This window comes from Silurus aristotelis (genome assembly GCF_946808225.1).
Source record: "Silurus aristotelis genome assembly, chromosome: 4".
NCBI classification, from domain to species: Eukaryota; Metazoa; Chordata; class Actinopteri; order Siluriformes; family Siluridae; genus Silurus; species Silurus aristotelis.
In genome coordinates this window covers 11,084,781-11,111,728 of record NC_139577.1, presented here as the reverse complement: position 1 = coordinate 11,111,728, position 26,948 = coordinate 11,084,781, and the positions used below count along the sequence as shown (strand labels likewise).

At 37.6% G+C, this 26,948-nt stretch overlaps 2 protein-coding genes across 5 annotated transcripts; one reads left to right on the top strand and one right to left on the bottom strand.

Moving 5' to 3' along the window:
- Positions 1-9,227: 9,227 nt before the first annotated feature.
- On the bottom strand, positions 9,228-13,849 carry LOC310725232 (uncharacterized protein). 2 transcript variants are annotated; one of them, XM_083540031.1, is made up of 2 exons: positions 13,672-13,849; positions 9,228-12,058 (listed from the first exon to the last, which is right to left on the bottom strand). In XM_083540031.1, the coding sequence occupies exon 2, from the start codon at positions 11,962-11,964 to the stop codon at positions 10,552-10,554; it is 1,413 nt and encodes a 470-aa protein (XP_083396157.1). In that variant the 5' UTR covers positions 11,965-12,058; positions 13,672-13,849; the 3' UTR covers positions 9,228-10,551. The 2 variants fall into 2 exon arrangements, with proteins under 2 accessions (XP_083396157.1, XP_083396158.1); XM_083540032.1 differs by having other exon boundaries at positions 12,565-13,774.
- Positions 13,850-13,889: 40 nt separating this feature from the next.
- On the top strand, positions 13,890-24,078 carry timm23b (translocase of inner mitochondrial membrane 23 homolog b (yeast)). 3 transcript variants are annotated; one of them, XM_083540135.1, is made up of 8 exons: positions 13,890-13,998; positions 14,387-14,511; positions 15,450-15,508; positions 15,627-15,720; positions 16,202-16,286; positions 18,828-18,886; positions 20,127-20,237; positions 23,302-24,078. In XM_083540135.1, exons 2-8 carry the CDS (start codon positions 14,400-14,402, stop codon positions 23,412-23,414), a joined length of 633 nt encoding a protein of 210 aa, XP_083396261.1. In that variant the 5' UTR covers positions 13,890-13,998; positions 14,387-14,399; the 3' UTR covers positions 23,415-24,078. The 3 variants fall into 3 exon arrangements, with proteins under 3 accessions (XP_083396261.1, XP_083396259.1, XP_083396260.1); XM_083540133.1 differs by having other exon boundaries at positions 13,930-14,223; positions 14,370-14,511; XM_083540134.1 differs by having other exon boundaries at positions 13,980-14,140; positions 14,370-14,511.
- The last annotated feature ends 2,870 nt before the right edge of the window (positions 24,079-26,948 follow it).

The window sequence follows — 26,948 nt, the reverse complement described above, 5'->3', positions numbered from 1 at the left end:
TTCTCCATTCCTCAGGCATTCTCTCAACTTCCAAAATCTTGTTAAACAATCTGGTTAAAAACTCCACCGCCATCTCTCCTAAACATCTCCATGCTTCGACCGGTATGTCATCTGGTCCAAACAACTTTTTACTCTTCATCCTCTTAATAGCTGCTCTCACTTCCTCCTTACTAATCCTATCCACTTCCTGCTTCACCACCTCTACACCATCCAAACTTCACTCTCTCTCATTTTCTCTCTCATTAACTTCCCAGCTCGGTCCCTCTGCCTGACCAATTTGCATAAATCCTTTTCTCCTTCCTTAGTGTTCAACTTCTCATACAGCTCCTCGTATGCCTTTTCCTTGGCTTTCGCCACATCCCTCTTTACCTGCTGCCGCATCTCCTTGTACCCCTGTCTACTTTACTCATCACGCCCTTTCACATTCCTCTCCTTAAAGCCATACCTACCCATCACCTCCTCATCCCCTCTGTTCCTCTCACCTACATGCCCACTGAAATCTGCCCCAATCACCAATCGTTCTTTTTTAGGTACACCTTCTACCACTTCATCTAATTCACTCCATAATTTTTCCTTCTCCTCCTTCTCACAGCTGACTTGTGGAGCATAGGCACTGATGACATTTATCATCATCCCTTCAACTTCCAGCTTCATGTTCATCACCCTATAAGAAACTCTCTTCACCTCCACTACACCCTTACTGTACTCTTCCTTCCATCCACACCATGATAGAACAGTTTAATCCCACCTCCAATGTTCCTGGCCTTACCCCCTTTACACTTGGTCTCCTGAACACACAACATATCTACCTTTCTCCTCTCCATCATATCAGCTACCTCTCTCCCTTTACCCGTCATAGTACCAACATTTATTGTACCAACCCAAACCTCTACTCTCCTCCACTTCTCCTTTTTCTGCCATCTCTGTAGACGTCTTTCTCCTCTCCTTTTCTTCCTTCGGACAACAGTAGCCCAATTTCCACCAGTACCCTGTTGGCTAACTATACCTTTGGCGGTCGTTGGTAACTCGGGCCTCGACCGATCCGGTATAAAATTCTTATCTGGACTGGCTTGTGCAACCCTAAGGCCTGGGTTCAGGACATCCATAAATGTAAATGGAAAAAAAAAAAACCTGGGGGTGGGGATTTGTCCATGCTCACTATCACTGATACTAGAAAAATCCCCATACCCAGTGTAAAATATGGCTGTGGATCCTTTAGGGCTGTGATCGTCACTAACATCCTGAATTCCACAATAGTTCTGAAAACAAAACCAGTGATTTGAGATGACTATCACAGTCTCTGGATTTAAACTTGAAAATCTATTGTGCAAATTAAAAAATTAAGTCTGGGTGGACAAACCAAAATGGGTCAGGTGTTTTTACTCATTCCACTATGTATTGGCATTGCAAACTCATGTTTTTATGTTTTTTTGTGTCGTGGCACACACTTCAAAATTTTGGTTATTCACATGTTTACATGTAATATGTGGGGAAAAAATGTAAATGTAATATGTGGGGAAAAAAAGATTTCTGTAAGACATTATAAGGAATGTGTACATATATAGTTTTGCACATGTTTTTCCTTTTAGACTTTAATCACAATCACAGTTTCTTATTTAGGATCAGTATTTATAATGTAAAGGGCTCAATGTGGTAGTCTTAATCTTTTAGGGGATACAGGGGTAAGTAAAGTATGCAGGCGTCTTTTATTTTATTGGTGCATGAAAGTACAATTTATAAAGAATTTCCCTCAGTTTCTGGATAAATATCACAAATGGGAAAACAGACATTAAAAGATTAAGATTAATCTTGTGCTTGTTAAAGAGCTAGTAGAATTCTGGGCACTTAGAGATTCAAACTCACAACCTGTTGTCCAATGACTTAACCACTGAGCTACCACTTCATACAAAAGCTTATGATTATTAGTGTGGTGTAAAATGTTACTGCATTTGGTACTGGCAACAGTGAAGCATGATCTGCCACAGGGCTCTTCGATTATGCAGAGATTAGCTTCCACCTCCAAATTCACCTGCCTGTAAGAAAGAATTGAACAGTGAAATAATTTCATTGCATATCCCAGCAATGTTAGGAAACTGGGTTTAACCATGATACAGCACCCCTTAAGCACATAGAGTTGAAAGTGGCAGCTTGGATATCAGGGCTTGAGAACCAAATCTGAAATACTCCCCTGTATTGCCCTGTACTTGACCACTGGAGATGGAATGACTCAAATATATAATGGAGTGGAGCAACATCTTTTAGCATTATTGACCAAACTTTTTTTAATTTCAGTCTCTACAGAAAGAATAACTGAAATTAATCTTAATTGTTGGTTTACAGAAAAAAAAGGTGCACTGATTGAAAACATTTGGGAATATAACGCTGATATAAAAGTACAGGGCGAGTTTATTTTTGAGTCCGAAATATCACTAATATCGCTGAAAACGTCAATGTTTTAAAATAATAATAATAAAGAAGAAAATCCCCCAATATCTCCTTCCGCAAGATTTAATACTTTTTTTCTGAAACTTGAATGTCCCTCTAATGTACGAGGTGTCATTATTTCACTTATCATGCCACTTCAGCACATCCTGAAGTTCATTCCAACAACACTTATCAAGACCGTGTATAACTTTTGTATGTTTTGAATATTAATATAATATAATATTTGGAGAGAAAGAGAATAACGTGTATAACAAATGGCCATTTAAAGAGATTTTAATTTCAGAACAGCAGCTATTATTGATCACATTTGTAATGTACACATGAATTCAGCTGTCTGAACTCATGTGTACATTACAAATGTGATCAATAATAGCTGCTGTTCTGAAATCATTTGGGTCCTCAGATGTAAATGTTCACTGCTTTTAATTCAGTTGAAGTTGAAAAAAAAAATGAAGAATGAAGAAACTACTAGAGCTACACTGCAAACCATACGATTCTAGCACATGGGAGTCTCTGAATACAGTCACATTTATCTTGTATTTCCTATTAGATGGTTATAATCAACTAAATATGAGATTATAAAAACCTCCTTCAAGCAATATAGACTCTTTTAAAGTAATAATAAGGAAATAGATTTCCTAAACTTACATTTGTTTTTGTTGTAATCTTATAAAAAGGCAAATGCAATGCTATTTCACTTGCTGCGATGACTTTTTGCAGTGTAATTCAGAGAATGCAGTACGGCAGTGTGAGTTTAAAAAGTAGGTGTTTGTTCCGTTTGTCTTTTTCTCCCCTAAGAATGTCTCAGTCTATTTTTCTTATGTTAATTCCCTCTGTATTCTCAGCTCGGTGAGAATCTCTATTTAGAGCTCTAAATAGTTATTGTCAGTGTTTAGCATCCAACAGAAAAAAAAAAACACCACAGTGACACTGAAAATTTGCCTAAAGTGGCCCTGAATAGAAGCCAAATGAGCAAGAAAAGTCTCTTTGCAAAGAACCGTAAGAACTTTTCCATCTTCAAAAGAATTCTCTCAGCCCTAAAGACCTGATTTGGTTCGCTGTAGCTACACATATTCTGTCATTAAGCCACTTTTAATCAATGCTTTGCCAATGCTAATAATTCTAGATTTCCTTCTCTACTTAGCTCGACTTGAATATTGATAGCTGAGATGAATCGATGTTCGTGATGTGCATGGATATTAACAATACAAGTGAAATTTGAGCTAGATGATAAAAGACAGTAGGCTACAGTGCTTCAATTCTTTTTTTTTCCCCAGCAGTCAAGCTGTATTTATCATTCTCAGCATGTCTGCACAAAATAAAAAAAAAAGCTTTGGCTGACTGTAGAGGATCTTTTGAGATCAAAAACTCCATTAGACTTTCAAACCTTTGTTTGCGTAAAAGCCTAGAAATTGAAGGACTACAAATTTGTCTTTAAACATGTCCAAATTCCTGCTCATTCCGGTCTCATCGTCCCTGTGCCCCACCCGTCGCTGTCTCATCGCCTCCAAACTGATTTAAAAGGCCGCAACCCTCAAACCCCTGTACTGTTTCCATGTTTCCGTGGCAACCAAGTCTGAGGGTTTCTTTGGATTTGCAGTGAGATGCAGCCTCATAATGGGGATCTAAATGGAACAGGAAGAGAACAGTAGGGTGGATGGGAGGGTGAGTGCGAACAGAAGAAGGAAGGGGAGGGGTGGGTAAGTAAAGCAACAAGAACAGTAAGAAAATGCATTGATAATGACATCACCCGCATTTCCCACAGCAGCCGATGCCTTAGCAGGAGCTGGGCCTTTCATTTGCTGGCTTTGGGGTTCGCCTTTCAGGAGGCCTGGGGAGGCCAGTGCACCCTTCATCTCAATGGGCTTTTTGTTGAGGAACAGAGGAGCTGTTTCTCGACCAACAGAAAGGCCTAGCTAATTCACTTCACGGTTGCCAGGAAGCCAAGGCCTGTGAGCGCAACAACAATGGCAAACTTCATTGCTTCACTTCGGTGGCCCGAGAACTCACAGCTGCAGCTCCAGAATTCTAATGGGAACTTGTTCCTTCTCTCTCTCTCTCTCTCTCTCTCTCTCTCCCTCTCTCTCTCTCTCTCCTTGCCTGCTACTTTCTTTCTGCACAATCTTTCATCTTTCTTTCTGATGTGTGCACACCCCCCAATACACTCTGCACAAGAAGGAGTTCCACAATTAATGTACAGTATACAAAAATGTTTGCAGGCCACAGTTTTAATCAAGCACCATTTACAATAGGATACCCAGTGTACATGTGACTGTGGTTTAAATTAAATTAAAACTTCTAGATTCATGCTTAAATTCCAAATAATGAATTAATGTTTTAGCTTAAGGCAACAGAGGAAGCAAAACACTTTTGAGGTTAACTTTCAAGTGTCCTAGATCTTTCCTCGGTAGTTAGATGCCCTCTGTTGGACTGGATGGGTAACTTAGTAGGCCTGGGTTGATTTTAAACTGCCCCCCAACCAACACACACACACACACACACACACACACACACACACACACACACACACACACACACACACACAATGATGTTATGATTTCTCTGCAATTTGGATTACTGAAAAGGAAAAAGAAGAAGAAGTGGTTATTCTCATTGTTATTAAAAACAGAGGAATTAAATAGACAATTTTCACAGCTTTTCTTGGCCCAACACTTTTCACAAATTTACTTTCTCATCAACTGTTAAGACATGGCAAGGGATCACAACATTTTGAAGGGAAGGGATGGATGGCATTTATAACTCATTTCCCCTTTAATGGGGGGGACATGTGGAACTTTAGATTTTTCCCCAAGCACGCTGGGCACACGCACAAAAAAATCCTGACTGTTCTCAAGTATTGGTTACTTAGGTGTGAGTAAACTAGCATCCAGACAGTCAAAGTGTGTATCATAATTTTATTTATCATCTCTGGTTTACAAGGGTGTTATATTTATCAGTTTAACACTGCAGAAAGAAACAGAGCACTACAACGTCCTTTTACCAAACACGCATTGTAAGTGTATATTATTAGAGGTTGACATCAATAGCTGATGGCTGGAATTATCGTCTATCTGCAAAAATCCATAACCAATAGTTTTTTCGGGTGACATTATACAGTACGAGAGCGGCCTCTAGAGACGAATCACTGATGCCACGTGTTGTTTATTTGAAGTGTCTTTTTTATTCATTTTAGATGAAACTGTTTTTCCTTTTTTTATTATTATTAATATAATTAATATTTATTTTATTTAGCACATTTTAATGATTCAGTTCTGGGGGTTTTTTTTGTATTTTTGCAATAAAGTTCAGTGGTATATTTTGTTTTTTTATACAGTATCAATTATAAAAAAATATATAAGATGATTAATCAGTTTTCGGCCAGTTTCCAACCTAGCTGTAAAATCAACTATCGGTCTACCGGTATATATTATAGAAGCAATATATATATATAAAACAAACAAACGTCTTGTTCTTCACTGTAACTGAACATTAAAATGTTAAACTTGTCTCAGTTCTTCAGTTGCGGTTATTTGGAAGGTTTCGTGTCAACTGGACTTTTATCAGGTTGGATCGATACGTTTCACTACTCATCCGAACAGCTTCTTCCCGTTAAGGAATATGATATGGTTGAGGAAATGGTGACCGTTTTCTGGGGGCATTGTGTGTAATCTGTTCTCTGGTGCTGGAGTTTTCTCACTGAGTAGTGCTCAGTTTTCATGATATATAAGTTGTCTGCTGTTTATTTGGCTTGGGTGGGTCATGACTACAGATAGATAGATAACCCCCACCCCATTTTGAAATGGCTGCCACACCCCTGTATTGAAGGTAATGTCATCATCATCATCATCATCATCTCAACAGGGTTGACTCATTTAAGCCCATTTTCATCCCATCTATATCTCAAATCCCACATGATTGAACTAAAACGAGCCCAAATTGTTTGGGCATTATTAAAGGAAAGAAAGAAATTATTCAAGTATTATTAATAATATTAATAATAGTAATATTAATAATAGTAGGAGACATTTTATTATTTTTCTCAGCTTTAAATTAGAATGTATTTAAACAAGCGGATTTCCTGTCATTTTAGCAATTCGTGCAGTTCCGGGTTTCGACCAATAGGTGTCATAAGAACTCTACGGGATTGCGCAACATCTTAACTAACACACACACACACACACACACACACACACACACACACACACACACGTGTATGTATGTATGTATGTATGTATGTATGTATGTATGTATATTATATATATATATATATATATATATATATATATATATATATATATATATATATATATATATATATATATATATACATACACATATACATATATACATACACACACGTATATATAGTGAATGAAATTAGTTGAATGGCTTATATAAATGAGGGTCTCTACAGAGGATCCATCACTGGACAGTGTAAAGATGACATACTGGGTTTTGATGGGGTTGAGCAGCATCTTTACTTTTTGAAGCTGTTGAAAGTTAATGCTTATGCTTATTTAAAATGCTCTGTGCACTAAAAACTCTATTCACAAAATACTTCATCTTATACAGCGGGGGAAATAATTTGATCCTCTGCTGATTTTGTTTTTGAATTTACCCCCTTACAAAGAAATGAACAGTCTGTGCATCGTGTATTTTTGCCAGAGGAACTGGTTCCTGTATATCTGATACTGACAAAAGCAGAAGGAGGAACTCAGAATGAAGCGCCATCTCATTCAGCCAAACCCACTGGACAGGGAACAAAAAGTGAAAAAGTGGGACATTCTGCAATGACCAAGTAAATCATTCGACCTGAATCCAACTGAAAATGCATTTCACCTGCCTAAAACAGGACAACTGTAATTAAAGTACTGGCAGAGTATAACTTGGATGAAGCACAATATTTGGTGATATCTATTTGCAACCATTTCTAAAAAGGTCCTTTTCATGTATGATCATGTTTTAATTTGCAATTTGTTACAACTGTTTTAAACTCTTAACACATGACTGCAGATATAATTACAATGATTTAATGTTTTCTTACCTGTTCAGTAACGAGCTGTTAATTAAAACCAATATAGCTGCTGTCGCTACATCTCCGTACTCTCTGCCTCACACTCCCACAGTGTTTCGTCGCCACCTTGTGGTAGAAGGCTGAACTGAAATATAAAAAAACCTCTCAGGCCTATAATCTATAATCTGTTCGGAAAACACATTACATATTGTGTTTTTACTGTCCCAACATAAGTCTGTACGCACTTTAACTGTAAGCAACAACACGAACAACTTCTCATTGATAAATAAAAGCGAAATAATAATAATAATAATAATAATAATTCTAAATTGGCATCAACTGTGCATTTGTGAATATAAACCCAGACCCCTGGAACAATGAGGAAAAACACTGACCACTCGGATTCTTATTTAATATGTATAAAAATGGCATTTTACAATGCATTGCGATTAATTTCTGGTGCTATTTTGTCATTGCTATATGATATAAATAGAAATTGTAAAAAATGATTGAATGAAATGAACGAGGTCTCACATTCAAGTTAAAAAAAAAAAAAAAAAAAACTGCCTGAAGTTTAGTGACATAAGCAGCTGTTTCACTTTCCACCAAGCCACAAGGTAAACATCTGTTTGCTAAAACACCAATTTAAAAAATAAACGCATGTTTTTGAGAACTGCGAAATGTACACACGCTGCTTGAACCAATGGTTTATTACAAAATTGCAAGACAGAAATTTCATAAATTTTCATCTAATGGCAAACACAACACAAAAAACATACACCTCATATTAGATGTAGGCCCGCTGCGTCAAAAAAACTAAACAGCGGTTAAAAACAGAAGGTAATGATATGGACATGACCCATAATGGGGAGAAAAGTGCAGAAAACAAGGAGCAACCTGTTTACTTGCAGAAGGAGGTTGGAGGCAGGAAGAAACGAATAAGATTAAATAAATGTTTTTACTAAGGGAATTTGACCCTCAGCTTTCAAGGTGAACAGATGAACCTTCGCAAAACAAACAAATGAAGAGAAACTCAAAGTACCGAGCGTATTTTTGTTTTTTCCTTTGTTTTTCTTCCCCCCTCCACATAGCAAACATCATTCCGAGTCCAATATCAGGGCTGTGCTTGATATATGCAAATCAACACCTCTGGAAAGATTCATAGTTCAAACACGCAATGGCTTTAAAATGGCTTTAAATCAAGTTAGTCATTGCTACTTAACTTCAGTTCAAACAGTAGATGGTTAAGCAGATGATCAGGTTTTATGAACATTGAAGACAGAGAGAAAACGGCGCTGAGGTGCACAGTCGAGAGAGATCCAATTCAAGTGCATGTGTACAGTTGCTTCCTAAAAGCTTTGGTGGCGCTCAGTCACTGACAGCATCGTGCAAGTTTGTGAACATAACTTTGAGATAAATGCAAACTATATAGACAAATAAATCAAAAATTTTAAACAAGTGTGATGAGTACTGGGTGGGTTTTCTTATTTATATATATATATATATATATATATATATATATATATATATATATATATATAAATCTTTTAAAAAGGCATTAGTATTCTAAACTTTTAATCCATCATGGCCCGGCTTTTGCTCTCTGTTATGTTCCATTCCAAATTTTGTAGGTATGTAGTGCTTGTTTTGTTTCTGTTAAATCGATAGTGCAATGCCTGGTGAAGTATGAAATCCCCTGGTTATTTCTATAAATTATTCAAAGTTATTATTCACAAATCATTCACACGTTATATCTTTCTTCATGGCATTTCTTTTTTTTTCATTTTTACACATATGCACATATTTAAAATGTATATATATATATATATATTTATTTATATATTTATATAATTTTGGTGAGTATATTCGCTCCAAATATATTTAACATGCACACACACTCGCTAACTCGTATGAAGTCACCGTGTTTTTTGAATGCATTCCTGCTGATGGATGCGTCACAACTTTCGCCAGTTCTGCGTAACCCATATGGATTCGTGGTTTGAGAAATGGACAAGTAACCTTTAGGAAACGTTCACGCTTTAATCAATCAGACGAAGGAAGAACAGTACTAGAGAACCAAGCACTGTGCAGAGCAAATTCTGACTCCAAATCTGATTTGTCAAACATGGAGGAAAAAAAAAATAATTCTTTCAAGAAGGCTTGTCTACTTGGCAGGTCAGAACACACAACCAGTTCTCCAAATATTAAGTCAACATTCAAATTTGAACCAACGAATACAAGTCACTGAGGGTATGTATCATTTTTTTGTTGCTTTTTTTTTTTAATAAAAACCATTTGCCAAAAGAGAAGTGAAAATATGAAGAGATTTGATGATTCTATTTGTTGCTCTAAGTAGAGGGAGGAGAGGCGAACAGGATCTCTGGTCAAAATAAATGTCCAATCGTTGAATTTTTGTCTAGACATCATACCTGAAAACCATCCTTTTAATCAACTGCTCCGTGTCTATTAGTGAGCTGCTCGCCACACAGATTACTAGAGACCCAATAACAGCAATCCTCACATCCAATTATTATTTACCATTATTAACCAAACACTTTTTCTATTAAGTACTTCACTTTGTTTTTCCAGGTGTGTTTAGTGCAAGTGTCCGAAATGTTCAACACCTGCAGTTCTAATGTCAACTGTTTTGTTATGAATGACTACAAATAAGAAGGTAGACATAAATAACTACAGAACCAGCAAATCTATTGCTCTGCCATTAAATTAACTGTCCCTAAACGTGTCCAAAAAGGGAATGTCAACAAAAATGTACAAATCTTTTACTTTACACTGCCAAAGATGGCCTGGACATCCTCTAGTAACACCCCACCAAAAAAAATAAAATTAAATGAAATGAAAAAGAAATGAATTGTATTTTGATGCCTATTGCTGACAACACAGCCAGCGACATCACACCCACTTCACAATGAGAGCAATGCCAAATTATCTGTCCTTTAACAAAACATTTTGGAGAAAAAAAAATTATGAAAAAGGAGGGAAAAAAACCAAAAAAACAAAAAAACAACAAAAAAAAACAATAGAAGGACTTTTCCATAAGCTGTGCTTGGACAGTCCTGGAACATGAGGGCCTCTCAGTCGGACTCAGACTCCAGAGGTGCGCTCTCGTCGATCATCTCTCGTTTACATTGTTTAGGTGCCTGCTTTAACCCAGAGTGGACCTTCTTGTGGCGCGAGAAGCTAGATGAGTGAACAAAGGTCTTCCCACAATGCTGGCACTCGTAGAGCTTGCCAGAGGCATGCGTCTGCTGGTGCTGCTTCAGGTTGGACAATCGCACAAAGGTCTTCTTGCACACGTTGCAGGTGTAGCGCCGGTCGCCAACATGCGGCTGCTCGAACTTGGCGAGGGCGACGCCGCAACCTGTATACGGCGGATCGTCGTCGACTAACGGCAGCCTTTTCTTGCCACCTTTGCGGCGTTTGTTCTTCTTGCACAGCGTGTAGTAATTGGGTTTGTCACGCGAACAGAGCTTTAGGCGGATTTTCAGGTCCGAGGACTTGTCCAGTGTGTCTCTGCCCTGGGCATAGGAGTTGAGCAGCTGACGCACATGAGACACTTGGTGCTTGGACAAGTTGGTGGATGTGCTGAACACCATGTCGCATTGTGTGCACTGGTACTGCTTCTCACCCATTGAAAATTTGCTTTCCGTTTGCTGCGACTTCTTCTTCTTTGACCCACGACCAGACGGGCGGTTCTGATGGGTTACAATGGGCACCGACGTGGGCGTCGTGTATAGAGGCTTCAGCTTTTTGTCCAGGCCCTTTTTATGGATCAGCCTGTGCCGCGAGAGGCTCGAGCTGTGGTTGAACGACTTGCCGCATGCATTGCACGTATGCAGTCTCTTGATTTTGTGGCACTTCTTATGGATTGCCAGGAGCCGCTTGCCATTGCATCGCACGCCACATAAGTTGCACTGGAGGAGCTTTTTTCCGTCTTCTGACTTGACACTCACTTTAGACAGAGGTGAGGTGGAATTGGTCAAATGGTCACCTGTAGAGTGTAGATGCAGATGGCGAGCCAGGCTGGACGAGTGGCTGTAGCTCTTGCCACAGATGTGGCAGTTGTACGGCCTATTTCTTGAATGAGAGCCCCCTTTATCCCAATCGCTGTCCGAGCCATCGTCTTCTACTTCTTCTTCTTCCTCCCCGAGCTGGGTGCTCACAAGCACCGTGTGTTCATCTACATCCGAGACGCTCCTTACTTCCTCCTCCTGTGAGGCGATCAGGCCGGTTTCTGTGTCCTCGCAATCTGCGTACACGGCCTCGTACGGGACGAAGAACCTCTCCTCCGACTCGTTTTTAACCAGCTGGTCAGGTGGGAAGCTTTCGTCCGATTCCCTTTTCACGCAGGAGAGAGTAAATTTAGAGCCAACCTCGGCCCACTTGACCACATACTCAATGGGCTGGGTATCGAGTTCCACTGTGATAAAGTCTGCACCAAGAGCATCTGGTTCAGATGAAGTTAACTCAGTTCCTGTATCCTCCATCAGGCCTGGTCTTAAACAGTCCAGTCTTGGGTTTTTTTTGCTTGCTTGAGCAATTCTCTGGGTTTCACGGCCTCAATTCACACCTCCGTAATTCCTAGCAGAAAAAGACAAGACAAAAAAACTGCCTATATTAATCATAGCAGGAATATTACGATCACATTCACTGTAGTCTGTCATAAGAGTAAAGGATAGGAGCAAACTTATTTTCTGTTGCAAGTAGAAAGAGGAAAAGACACAGGATTGAATACAGGATGTAGGCAAACAAAAGGCTCAAAGTGCAACCTCGGTGCGACTCAAACATTCAGCTTTTTAATGCCTTCTACTGTACGGGGTTGAGAAAGGTCAGTGTGGCCTTGGTTTAGCGTTTCTCTACATGGTTTACAGTGAGATTTCAGCGTAAAATGTGGAGGAGAAGAACGAAACAACGTGTTGGACCGAGTAAGTAACGTGTGAAAGGGTCACGCCGAGCTCCGGAGTGCAAAGCGAAAGCGGCTCCGTCCGCGCACGACAGCGTGAGGCTCATTTCCTCATTGCGCGGGGCCGCGGGGCCTCGGCGCCACACACACACACACACACACACACACACACACACACACTTACTGCGGTGTTTATAACGTGGCTCGGCTACCGCGGACACGGACCCGCACGGTGACGTCCGCGTTCCCCCCGTGCTCACCGTCGTTTCGCAGCTCCGGGCGCGAAAGCGAGATGTCAAAAGCCCGCGTTGGTGGAAGCGAACCAGCGCAAACAAAGCAATGCAGCGCCATATACAGGAAATACAACAGAGGGAAGCCCACGGCGCGCGCGGTGCATCATGGGTAGCCCTGGATTAAAAGGGCTGCTCTGGTAGTAGACTCACTGCAAAAGGCAGAAACGGGGGGAGAAACACTGCGTGTGCAAAAAATAGAGTCGTTTTTATCACGCACTGGCCACGCGAACGAGCACAAACATGAAGCATAAAAAAGCAACGAATCTTCCTAAACATCCCGGCTGACCTTGTCGGGAGAGAGACAGAGAGAGAGACAGAGAGACAGAGAGAGAGACATCCCTCTCACCGAGCACATCTTCCTGGCCTGGGTTCAATCGGCCCGCCATAAAAATACTGCTCTCCAGCTCTCCAAATCCAATCACAACACAAAAAATGTCTGTCGAGCAAACCCTAGATACACTACAGGCCTCGGAGTGATGATTATTTGTGGTATTTAAGCGCATTACAGGGCTTTGGTTGTCGGCTTTATCAAAGCTTTGACACACTGCTCATCTATCTCCTGCTGAAGACAGAGCTGTGTACACGCCGTGTTTCTGTGCATTAAAACACACACACACACACACCACCGTCATCTTCATCTCCATCCCCCTGAGTACCAGGTCACATACCAGTTCGGACATTTATTACAGGACGACTTACCGAGCCTGAGACACAGAACCGCCTTAAATGAGGACGATTTGCAGAAAACTAAATGCCATATGGTAAATGTGTTTACACGCTACGGCTGGAAGCACGCAGTGAAAATACAGATGGAAATTCACAACAAGAAATCGGAAACCAGGCGGCCGTGTTACACGTAAACGCGGCGAGGACATCATGTTTTTCCCCCCACCGTCATTGTACAACGCCGATTAAACGGCTTGGGTGCAGAATGTCCGCATAGGCGTTCAGGGGAAGGGCAAAGGAAGAGAATTGCAACTAGAATTGAAAGTCATTACCGAGCATCTGCCCTGAAAACAGCCGTATTATTTTTTTTCTGGTCCTCACAGTAATCGCACTGGTCGCTGCTGCCGCACCTCTGCCAGATCATAAACGATGTCGTCATGACTGTCAATTTAGACGTTTTTTTGCGTTATATCGCTGATCTCGGTAAAATGGCCGTCGACTCCAACCTGCAGTATTTGATGTGAATCGTTTTGCGGCTTGTCTAGGGGATCTGGCCTGAAAACGGAGCGTGCTTGTCGTAAAAGAGTGTCGTGAACGTCGCATGACACCCGTCTCAAAACAATTCCAGTGCACACGCTGGTACGCGAGTGGTAATCTGAGTTTAGTTACCGTGCACTCGTAATTTCATTTATTTATTTTTATTATAAGAAACACACACATATTTATTTTAAAAGAGTAGCCTGTGACGATAGATTGCTTTACGGCATCCTAACGAGAGACTTGGTAGCAGACTTGAAGGCTGTAAATAGATCATTGCTGGCTTGAAACTTGTTTGTTAAAAAAATAAATAAAAAATAAACAAAAAGAATAATCACGTGTAAAAGGTGATATTTGGTTTCCGTGCATATTTTTTACACGTCCTAAATTTATTGTGATATCAGTCAGACTGTACAGGTTGTAAAGGAAGTTAGTGCGTTCTTTTACTGTGTAACTTCACCTTCGGTTGTTTTTATGACGTTTCTTCCTCCAGGTCTGAGTACAGGGGAGCAACAGAGAGGAGATGGATAAGGAGTCTGGAGGATCACCTACCCCGGGCTCAGGAGGAGCTTTTGCCAGTTTATTCAGATCTACAGCTCCGGCGTATTCAAATTCAGAGCTCGCCGGTGTGCCTTGTAAGTAAATCAAGTCAGGCACAGGGACAAGCCTCATCGTCTTGACCACATTCTGACATATTGATACGCTTAGTTAACAAACTTTACTTAATTGTTTCACAAAATATCAATTCTAACATTGTTGCAGAGGGATTTATATATTCGTTCGTTTATTTACTTTTATTGAGGTGGTCAGGGATCAAGATCACTTGGCATGAGGCAGGGATGCACCCTGAATACCCTGAAGAAGCCGGTTTATTACTGAACTCTATTCACACATGCATCTGCACAAATACTTTTCAGTCCACCTACAGGCTGTTTTTGGAAGTTGGGAGGAAACCAGAGAACCCTGTGGGCACCCATGCAGACATGGAGTGAACACACACACACACACACACACACACACACACACACACACACACACACACACACACACACACACACGTTTTATGAATGTTTATTTGTAAATAATTGCTTACATATGCATTCATTTCTTATTTATAGAATTAGCATATAATAGCTTGCAGTGCCAAAATCCTTTTGACTTAAATGTTAGCTAATATATTGGCATATGTCTTGCATTAGTTTTGCATGACTACCTGCTCACTATTAGTGCAAAATTACACCTGGCACCCAGTTCAGATAGGAAATGAAAGTTGCAGCCTGTAGTGGTTACACAAAGGCAAAGAAGGAAAAAAAAACTCAATTCTACAAAAAAAGGATTTGACAATATTCTGGCATTTAGAATTTGTGCCAACTAACCCACAAAGGTTAGAGAGTTTCAGAGCATTGTAGCCCACAGAAACCCTGTATCAAGTATTGGACCAAGGCATTGTGCATTCATCCAGGGTTTATTACCACCTCATGCCCCGTGTTCATGGGATTCTGATCTACACTGACAATATGTTGATGAACCTTTTGGGCAGATGGCAAATTGCATTAAATTGCTCTTTTCACAGTGTCTGGTATGAGCCCCCTCTCACCTTATCTCAATGTGGACCCCAAGTATCTTATTCAGGTGAGATTAAAACCTATGTGTTTCTAGAGGCTCCAAAACAACAGCATTCATTATACTAGTATGTCTTCTGGGAAGCTGGACATGATTGTTTGTTATTACAATTGTAAATGCTCTTCAGGATGCAGATGAATTTATTTTGCCTACTGGTGCCAACAAGACAAGAGGACGCTTTGAGTTGGCTTTCTTCACTATCGGCTCATGCTGTATGACAGGTAGGCTTGTTTTCTATTTTTTTCTTTTTCTTTTACTTTTCAAGTCTTTATTGTGTCTGTAGTTGTGTGTGAGTGTTTGTGCACCCCAAAAAGGAGTTAGCTACAGTTAGATACATTTAGCTCTCATAAAGGACATACAACTATGAAAGTGATAATTCAGTAGGCCATTATGCATTATAACATTCCAATTGCCTTAATTACTATCGTGTGCTAAAGAAATGACAGATGGATTTAAAGAGTACATAATTTCTAGGCATAGCAGTATAAGAAAAGAAAAGAAAATGTAAAAAAGTTGTACATAATGTTATTTACAGTTATATTGAATAATCAGCAGCATGCATACATTAAAAAGAAACTATTGTGTACATGAAGGATTCCGATTAATAGCCTCTTTCCATTCTATCAGTGTGAATCCAGTCTCCTTCATTAGCCTGTTTAGTGGTTTTAAAAAAAAAAAAGGGATAACACCTTGAACACTCAGGTGCAGTGTTTGGTGCAATCAATGGATTACGAATGGGACTGTCTGAAACTAGGAATATGGCCTGGTCTAAACCTCGTAATGTCCAGTAAGTACCATTATACTATGCATTAATTACTGTGGTAATTCATATTCTTATAAACATACATCAGACGTGACTTACAGTTTCCAAGGCTTTTAAACAAGCAGTTTCTAAGTCTTTAAAACAAAAGAAATCTCACTTACACTCTCAATATTTAATATTTAAGATTATAAGCAAAACAATTTAGAACACATACATTAGTCAACATTGATTTGTTAACTTGACAATGCATTGCCTTTGTTTGAATTTGGATGACTTGAGACAGAAATGCTTGACTTCTACTACTTGTTTGGGGGTTTTTCCTCTAAATTTCTGTTTGCAATTTTGTTTCATTTTAAATTTGTAAATAATAAATCCTGATTCTATCCAGCCACTAGAGGTCAGTATTTACCGTGGGTTTGAAATTTTAGACCCCGGATGCGCCACACCCTATTTTTAAATGAATGTCTGATTATACATAATTTGTTTATTTTGATGGTTATGTGATCCACTTCATACATTTAATTTAGCTATTTATTTCCAAATAATAGAGCAGTCACAGTACTGTTTAAAAATACACATGTCCCATATACACTCATTCTCTCCAGCTTCCCTACCATTATATTCCTTTTGCAAATCAGTATCTGATTTAAATGAGTAGCCTTTCAGGTAACCTCAGAGTAAATGTGCGCTCACCCATGTTTTCTTGCTTGTGGGGACAATTATTTAGATTGACCAATTTGTTAAACGATGCAAATGCTGTAAATATCGAGACAAATTATTACACATACACACCCTTTCAGAAAATGAGGAGCTGCCTCAATTAGTAATTTCTTTAGTACTTCATTTCCGTAATGTCCGAGTAGATTCATGCTGTGGTTTTGCTGAATAACAATTACAGCAGACTACAGCAAAACTTGTAACCTTTTATTCAAACCAAAAAAGCCACTCAAATATCATCTGTCCTTTGGTGTATTGTGTATTTATTAAACAATGTGGTTTTTGTAACAGTTTATGTGCCAGATTATATGTCTATTTAATGCTTTGATTTGGTCTGAGAGCCTCTCTAAAAAAATACTTATAAGTTTTCAAAAAAAAAACAATAAAACAAAATAAGCCTTAAGAACCATACAGCTCCACCCATGTGGATTTTTTTTTTTTGATAATTTGCATAATGTGCAAAACCTACTTTTGGGAACTAGTCCTAGGATTTTCGGGATTTTTGACCAGTCTTCACTATTTTGATGCCATGCTACTCACATGCTGAAATATGGCTATGATCTTCCCAATCTATACAAGAAAATTAGAGCCTTATTTATTCAAACAAGGTTTGCATTGATGCATAATCTTAAAAGGTAGCTATTTTAAATGAAAAGCTTGGGGTGTGGTTAGACACAAAGGGGGTGGAGCAAAGATCTGATAACTGTTTTTCAAGAACCATCAAACTGCATCATAATAACAAGCAATTAAAAGTCCAACCAAAACTGACAGTTTGTATGCATTTAGGTGCGAATGTATGTGTGAATTTTGATGATTGATTAATTAGTTAAAATATATGGCTGCCAATAAGATTAAAATTGAGCTATCATTATGAGATTTGAACAGAAAGTTCAGGTACAGACCCACTGGTAACTTATGCAATTTTATTTAAAGCATCTTAAATGATGCTTTAAATCTTAAATGATGCTTTATCTTATCATGTTAACATTTCTAAACAATATGTCGACATTCAGTCAGTTCTGATGCTTTATGTTGCGACTTCATTTAATTATTATTGTTTCATTCTAGTATGACAGCTCGTTGACTGACACCCAAATTTATGTCAGGAGATAAAAGGTGTAATGTATTTAGTGTTTTTTTTTTTTAACACATTTATTAAAACATATACATAAGCCTATGTATTACTAATATAACTGTAAAAAGTAATTATGTAATTGTATACAAAAATAACAGTAATCATGTTTTTTTGTGTGGTAGTGTAGAATTTCAGAGCAAAAGGTGTATCAGAGATATTTTTCATGTAGTGTGTCAGAAAATGCATAGTAACGTTATTGAACACACGGACATGATGCAATGAGGTAAAACAGAACTTGTCATTTGATCATCTGTTTGAACAGCAGCTCGAACACAGCTGTGTTTGTGGACAATGTTCGTCACCTCTCTGAGCAGAGCAATCAAATGGAAGTATTTGTCATATCGATTATATATAGTCATGCGCTTGCACGTAGAGGGCAAAAGTCTGCATGCATTGCTTCATGCACAATATAAGCAAATAAAATATTAAGATGATAGACACATTGTGATCAAAAATAAACTGCAACAATAAAAAGCACACTTAAACGATATACTTTAAAGGTCTTGAATTCTGTAAATGTTACATGTTTACTTACAAATTATTAGTATGATATGCTACTGTGTAAAACAAAAAAAAACAGGACAAAAGGATAATCCCCATGTTCACCAGTTTATCAGTTGTGACTTCATTTGTCTTTTATTAACGTGTATCCTGTGTCCATTTGTAGATACAAAATTTTAATAAAAGGACATGTCACTTACTTTATCTATTAGAATCCTAAACCTGGTGACTCGCCAGGGAGCTACATGTGCAAACACTCTGGGCTCAGTGGGTGAGTACAGTTACTGTCCATATGAATAATATTGTTTACAATTTCCAAAAATTTTGTTTTTTGGATCAGGGATGCAGTCGATCTAAGGAATGCACACACATTCACACACTAATTTACACTGATGTATATGACTGGGTGATATATACATTTTTGCAAAGTAAAGAATTTAATGATAAATACTTGACAAACGTTTCTGAGATATTGTTGTATAGATGTTACAATTTTGTACATTTGCAAATTAAATGGATAAAAACTGGATTTGATGATTTTTTTTTTTGTAGACATTTTGTCAGACTCAGTTTAACAGTTTTGCAGACCATTTAGAAGTTAAAATATATAGTACTGTTAATGCATTGTGTACCGTAGAAATGTTTCAAAGTATCGTGATACAATATCTTTTGTCGTATTGCTCAGGCTTTATTTAGCGTAACCAGTTCTCCTTCCTATCTGCATGTTTTGGGGAATTCCACGTTAACTATGGAAGAAGATTTGATGAATGGTTTTTACGTCACAAAAACATGGAGCTTTTTAACAAGGCTTTGAATGTCCTCTTATTAACGTTATTTTATTAACGTTAAACGGTTCAATTAATTGAGGCTTAAATTGTCTGTTTTATAGACACACAGCCAGGATAATTATTTCCTCTTCCTCGTGTTAATATAGTTATGTATTTTCTGTGCTTCCTTTTTTCCCTGTTCATATGGTTTGTCTCATGATTTATGATTCATTTATGTAATAACTTTTACATTGTGTAATTACAATAGAACAGAAATATGAAATTTGCATTCAAATATACAAGATGCTTTGTCATTTTTAGCAACGGATTCTCTTCCCAAGCCAAATCTTAAATCCTAATCTTAAATCTTAAATCTGCACTTAAAACCTACCTTTTTAGGATCGCTTTCGGGTGATTTTTCTATTTTCGCGATGTCTCTGTGGTGTTTATTTTAATTATTATTTGTATTTATTTATTTATTTATTTATTTATTTTCCTCCAGTTTTCCCAGCTTTGCGATGTAATGTTCAAAATAAATAAAATAAATAAAGATTATTATTATATTATCACACTGATTAACAGATCGTTCTGTGTAATATTGCAGTGTACAAAAGCAAACTGTGTGAACTATTTCTAATAATAATGAATGTAATATTTAATTGTTGTTGTTTTTTTTGTCCGGAACAAATCTAACATGGCATTTAGAGTAAAGATAACATAACATGTATGTGTGTATATGCACAGCTCTATTATACAGCACATTTGGTGTAATCATCGAAAAAATCAGAGGAGCAGAGGATGATCTCAACACCATGGCTGCTGGCACAATGACTGGTATCCTCTACAAATCTCCAGGTAAGGAAACAAGGGGTTATTTCTAACAAAAAAAATAAAATAATTCTGTCAGGAATAATACAGAATCAAAAAAGGCAGAAGAAACGGGTGGTACAAAGCAATTCTATAAGCTCTGATTTATTGCTGGAACAGTGTATGTGGATGAGCAATTGATATTAATTTCCCTGGTATTTAAATATTTTCTCGAAATGTGGTGCGTGTTTCACATATCATTGTAGCAAATGTAGATTAGCATTTGACTTGGAGTCAGATTATGTTGTCACGCAACAAAGTCACATGTGTCTCTAAAATGGTTTCCTGCATAAAAATTGTGTGACTTTTTTCCAGCAAGTTGTTGCACATCAGCTGTATGTGTGCGTGGGTTGCATTTGGGGTTTTTTGATATCAGTTTAATATTTTTACACTGCTGTGGGGAAACACAAAGCGAAAACATGTGCTGAAATCTTCCCAATTACACTTGAGGAAGTAGAACTGAGGAAGTGTACATTACAACAGTAGTTGCAATTAGTAGTTTATACAGTAGGCATTGTACACATATACATGGCCCTCTTTGAAATTCTTATTTTAAAATTTTAATCTTTTATTTTTTGCTGTACATTGAAGACATTTGGTTTGGGGTTCAAGAGGTTAATATCTCGTTTGTATGATCTATGTAGTTCTGCTCTGAAAACTTCTTTCGCCCTGTACCTAGTGCAGGTTGTTGATGTTGTCACTGACTGTTATTTCAAGGGTTTTCTTCACAGCTGTTACAATATTCCTGTCAACATCTACTTTTGTTTTCCTCTGCCAAACTGTTTCTTGCCTGGTCTGGTATGTCAATAGTTTCTTATTTTTAAGGGCATTCCAAATTTTTGTTTTGGCTCTGCCCAGTACTTGGCTCAGCTTTAAAATGTCTTGCTTTTCTCCCATAGACAGCTCTCTGCTCTTCATATTGGTTTATCCTTTTGAACAACAAATGCAATGGTCACAAGCAAAGACATTTTAGCTCAAACTAAAATAACAGAGCTAAAGCACAGAGCAACGAGCTAATAATTAAGGTAATACATTGAGTGTTTGCAGATGGATAGATATAGAAGCCAAGAGGAAAAGACTTGAATGAAATTAAATGAAATGAAATGAAATGAAAACGATCTGAGGTTTTAGATCATGTGTCTTTGTTATTATCTGTGAATAGCTGGTGTGGCTGCAGACACCTTGTCCTTCAATGCATCTTTATCTAAATTGTACCATAATTAGATCTTTGCCGGATGCATTCGCACTTGTACTCAGATGTCCCTGCAGTTAGACCGAATGAAATCTAAGTAGTAAATCATGCATCAGTGCAAATCTGTAGAAAACCGGAACAGTGTCTTTCCTCGTTTTAGTTATTTGATTATTATGATGTTTCCTGCAAACAAAAATCAGGAGTGTCAGGTTTTAATGTGCAAAATATGTACCTACCTGGAATAGAATTTTACACGAGAAAAAAAAGCTTTATAAAAAAGTTTAATATGAAGCACTCAGTTGCTGAGATGATTAATAATAGAGTTATTATTATTCATTAGTAAAGCCCAAGCTCATTACAGAGGAGCTGGTATTTGTATATGTTCCTAGGAATAAATGATTCTGTTCTGCACAGGGGAACTGTGGCAAAGGGCAGCTCATTTTTTTTGCCAATCAGCTGAAAAGAGAGGCCAAAGTTCCAACTTTGATAAGGCCGTCACGAGAGCAACGAACAGTACAGCAGATTTCTCTTTGACCTCAGTTACCACTACTGTCAGTCAACCTGCACTTTATTACTGATAGGTTCAAGTTCACATTTTGCTCTCACATGCCACCAATCATGTGTGAATTGTTTTGTTTTTCCTAAAGACAGGAAACTGGTAGAAAGTACAGTAGTTAAGCTGTTAAGCCCTTTTTATAAGCTTCTTGCGATTTCTTTTTACAAGAAACATTGAGGTCAAAGTCTCTTAGAGCAAATGATGTTTACTTGGAACATGTCTTTGTTTTTTAAATATAAAGTGACAGCTGGGTAAACAGATGTGCAGGTGAGAGACAGGACCATGGAGAGTTTGGGCATTGACTATCGATTTTTTTTTTTTTTTATGCAATTTGTGGGAAACTACTTTGGGGAAAAAAGATTAAGGAGTAATTGAAGGTTCTGTTTGTAGCTTAGAACACATTTGTTAAGGAATATTGGAGAAATATAGGGAGATATATAAGGAAATATATAAGTTATAGCATTCCTCTATTACAGACCGTTGTAGGCTTCATTCACTGGTTTTACAAATAAAATAAATAGACTACCAAAGTTCTAAAGTTTATAATTGTTATATGTAATAGTGACTTCATTGCTGACATGATTTGATGTAAAGCTAACTGTATGTACTCTCTAAATCCAGCACTAATAGTTAGACAGTATAGGCAGAGGCTTGAAAGACATGACATAGGTTGTGGTTCATTCAGCAGTTATCAGGACTCTCCCAGTGGTGGGTGTGGAGCACATAAATGCTACTAGTGAACCCTATCAGTCTTCACCTCGTTGCATTTAAGAACATTGAGAAGTCTGGCTGGTTAAACTCTTCTGGTCATCTGGACTTAGAGTTTTATGAGGCACTAAATAAATTTGGGCAGGCCACAGCTATCCACTTAACACTTCAACAGATAGCCAAAAATATTATTCTAAATCTAGACTTTGATTAAATGTTTAGCTGTGACAGTAATGTGACCTGTATCAAGATAGTTAGAATAAAAGTTGTGGTCTTAAACCATAGATTCTATTATTTCTGGTGCTTCTGTTTTCATTTTTATGCCTCTGCCAGAAGTTGAACGAATAATTCTTTAGGGTTGACCTTCCATTCATCCATCAGAACTTTTAGCTAGCTCAACTAATCTAAATGGAGATTGTCACAACAAGGTTGAAGTCGTTTTTTCCCCCTGTATGAAGTCTATTGAAAGTCTTTTCAGCGAATACTTATTCTAATCCTTCTAGTTACTAATATGTTTAGTTCTCCATGTTGGAAATAACTATCTATTAGGATGGACAACATCCTTTAAATACAGTGGTGTTTGTGGTTTTTTACAGGGGGTCTACGTGGAGCATTTCGAGGAGGTGTGGTTGGCTTTGCATTATCAGGACTCTACGCCTTGTACAATAACTGGGACCATCTGAAAGGCAACTCTCCCACTCGCTACTGAGAAAATAGGGACAAGGAAAGATCTGGCATGTGATTCAGTCCTATGAGTCCATTGTTTCATTTAGAATCCTCTGGGATTTTATCATTATTTTCACTTTAACAGCTGATATGTTGTAATTTATGTTCTTGACAAATTAGTTTTTTTTCCCCCTTTATGAGATACTTAAAATTGAGTACCTCATTGGGAAAATACAAAAACCTACAAGGCATTACTTGCAGGTTGTTAATAAGAGACGAAATATACAACGTAGGTTTGTATATAAAATGAAACCTGGAAGTAATGCACATTTATAAGTTTTCATTTCAACCAGAAACCAGGGGGAGTACAATCTTTTGCAACTGTGTTGTTTTCTGAGGTTAAAATTGATTTACACAATTAACCGGGGCGGTTTGGGTTCCTGCCATTAATTGACAGTGAACGCTTGCATTTATATTTGCTAGAATTACATATAATAACTGATTAACTGTTAATCAATACCTTTAATTGTTTATATGCTAAGAAATACAAATAAGCTCGTTCTGGGTCTAACTATTGATTCAAATAGTATATATTATTCCATGTATTGAAGCCCACATTGTTGTTTGTTTAAAAATATAATCAACTGGATGCTAATCTTTTTGTCAAATATTCCAGGTCATTAAAATACAGGATAATGGAATAATTCGAGGAGAGTATGACTAACATTTTTACACTGTTTGTCGGTTTAGACAGATTTGCTTGCTTTGGAGACATGACTTCATTTTTGTAGACATTGTGCCAAGTGTTTAATCTTTTAATTGCTTTCTGTATCAGCACTACATGCAATAAGGAGGAAATTGCCTTCTAAACTAAGCAGAATGCACTGTTAGCATAAAAGTGCACTAAGGCATGAACACTAAAATATTTGACCTTTTTTTATCGTTAGAGAGAATAAAATAATATTAATAGTGGTAAAAGTTTATTAATAGATAATGAGGTTTACTACTTTATTACTATTATTATTAAATGGGCTTTGACACTTTGCTTTTAAACGACTGTTAGTTTTAAAGGACTGTTAGAAAGTTAGCATGCAAAATGTCGGTGTATTTACGTCCATAGTGTAAACCATGATGTAGACTTTTCTAAATCTATTTACATTCATAACTAAGCATGTGTATTTTAATGTCATATGTCATTAAATGAATTGTTAATACACAAGTCACCCAGAAGAGGATGCGTTCCCTTTTGAATTTAGTTCTTCTCCTCACACCATCTCAGGGAGTTTCCTTGCCACTCCTTGCTCATTATTGTTAGGGATAAACTTCTATGGACCTTTTTATAAATCTTAAGGTTATATTCATAATTATTTTATTATGTAAAGCTGATTTGGCACATTGTCCATTGTTAAGGTCCATTACTGTACAAATAAAATTGAAGTGAATTGAATTCAAATAAAAGCCCATTTTGTAGCTCTTTTTAATCAAGTAGTGAAGTTTATTTCTATAGCGCTTTTCACAACAGACATTGTCTCAAAGCAGCTTTACAGAAATCAACAGTTAAGGTGAATGGTGTGTATTTATCCCTGATGAGCAGCCATGGTGAATGTGGCAAGGAAAAACTCCCTTAGATGTTGAGGAAGGAACCTTGAGAGGAACCAGACTCAAAAGGGGAATCTATCCTCATTTGTGTGACATCAAGAGTGTGATTATAAATCACAAATAAATCATAAATTTAAACAATACAGAACACTGGAGAGAGAGAACTAACATGAGCACTGGAGTGTAAGATTATGAGTAATGTTCTTTCTACAGTCTTATACAGTCATTTGTGGTTATAAAACTAGGAGCTATTGAGCAACTCATAAAATAGCTCAACATTTGTGATCATCACAGATCCAACACCAGCTTCTCCATGCCAGAGCCTTCAAACACTCAAGGAGGTCTAATGTCAAAACTCCACACGAAGTGGGATCCAATTGGCAATTGGCACTAGATGGTTCGGGATGTTTGCGGAGTCAACATCTACTTTTTTAAAGGTCCACAATCTTCATGAGGTGGGACGTGACTGCGGCTGGAGCAACCTCAGGAAGCCTCGGGATGGGGAGAGAAAGAGAAGCAGTGGAGAGGAATTAGCGTAGCTGCTGTTCATGATATTAACAAGCACAAGTTGATAATGTGCATGTGATCAGATGTACTGGAGCACAAGGTTATGATATGTGATGTGTGTTATGTGTAGGCCTTGCTAAAAAGATAAGTTTTTAGTCTGCACTTAAACTGGAAGTGTGTGTCTAAATCTCGAACACTGTCAGGAAGACTTTAATATAGCAAATCTCTGGTTTGTTTAGAATGACTGCTGAGCTGAGACTGTTTGGGAAAACCGATTGATTCAGCTGTAAAAGCATTCCATTTCGGTCAATCCCCAACCTGGTAACAAGAGCGGGCGAGGTGTGGAAACTCTGTGAGAAAGATGTCAGTCTCCACACATCATCATACCAAGGGGCAATTTAGCATATCTAATTCATTTGTCCTTTTTTTGGGGGAAAAACTCCCACAAGGATATGACTGAACAGAGCATCTACCTGCTGCACTGCCAAGTCCAAACAAGAGAAAGTCAGAGTAACTATGATGTAGATGTGGATATCCTTGGATTAAACATAGTTTACCCTTACACAGCCTGTCAATATTAGTCATCTGTAAATCAATTCGTATGGCCTACATACAGTCTTTCACCAACGGAAGCAAAAGAAATAATGGTTTTACTAAGGTTCAGGCTTCACATCGTATGAGACCAGAACACAGAACAAGTTTCACACAGAGATGAGAACAGAAACAGAGAACAGGATTTCCATTTTGCATAAAAAGCTTATTTTATGTGATTTCTATTTTAGACTATTTCTATTAATTGTTCCTTTGTACCCCACCACAATGAATTTGAAAAGAAGCAAATCAAGGTGTGATTAAAGTGTAGACTTTCAGCTTTTATCCAAAAATAAAACCTTAGTAATAAGGAATTACATAGTGCCACCATTTTCACAGAATCAAAAGGACTTGGACAAAATAACAAATTTTACATGCAAAAAAAAGATTTTTTTTTTTTTTTTAAATGAATGCTAATGTGTTTGTCAAATATTTCATCCTATTAAGAATACAGGATAATGGAATAAATCACAGAGTATTAAAAAAAATGTTCAGTACTACTACTGTTAGTTAGTTTTGTCAGTCAGATTAGCTTGCTTTGGAGATAGGACCGAATAACTATCTTTATATATATATATATAGTGTGTATATTTTATTTTATTATTTTTTTTTTGTGTGTTTCTTGGATGTAAATTCTGTTAATCGGTGCCTGGATTCCACCATGGACATCACAAAATAGGTTTCTTCCATAGAGATGCCATTACTGCAGGTGCCATCAGTTGCTGCTTTTTTGGGTTTAGTAAATGAACAGTATGCTCATTTGGAATTAGTTCAGATTAAAGAACATTTCTTTTCTTTGCCTTAAGAATGACTTGGATTGTTTTGTTTGCAGTATATTTTGTTATGATTGTACTGAGTTGTCAAGTAGTTATGCCTTCTG

Excerpts from the sequence above, each read along its gene's own strand:
- LOC310725232 (XM_083540031.1), bottom strand. The coding sequence starts at position 11,964 with ATGGAGGATACAGGAACTGAGTTAACTTCATCTGAACCAGATGCTCTT.
- timm23b (XM_083540135.1), top strand. The coding sequence starts at position 14,400 with ATGGATAAGGAGTCTGGAGGATCACCTACCCCGGGCTCAGGAGGAGCT. Across the intron at positions 14,512-15,449 it reads AGAGCTCGCCGGTGTGCCTT|TGTCTGGTATGAGCCCCCTC; the intron begins GTAAGTAAATCA and ends CTCTTTTCACAG. Across the intron at positions 15,721-16,201 it reads CGGCTCATGCTGTATGACAG|GTGCAGTGTTTGGTGCAATC; the intron begins GTAGGCTTGTTT and ends TTGAACACTCAG.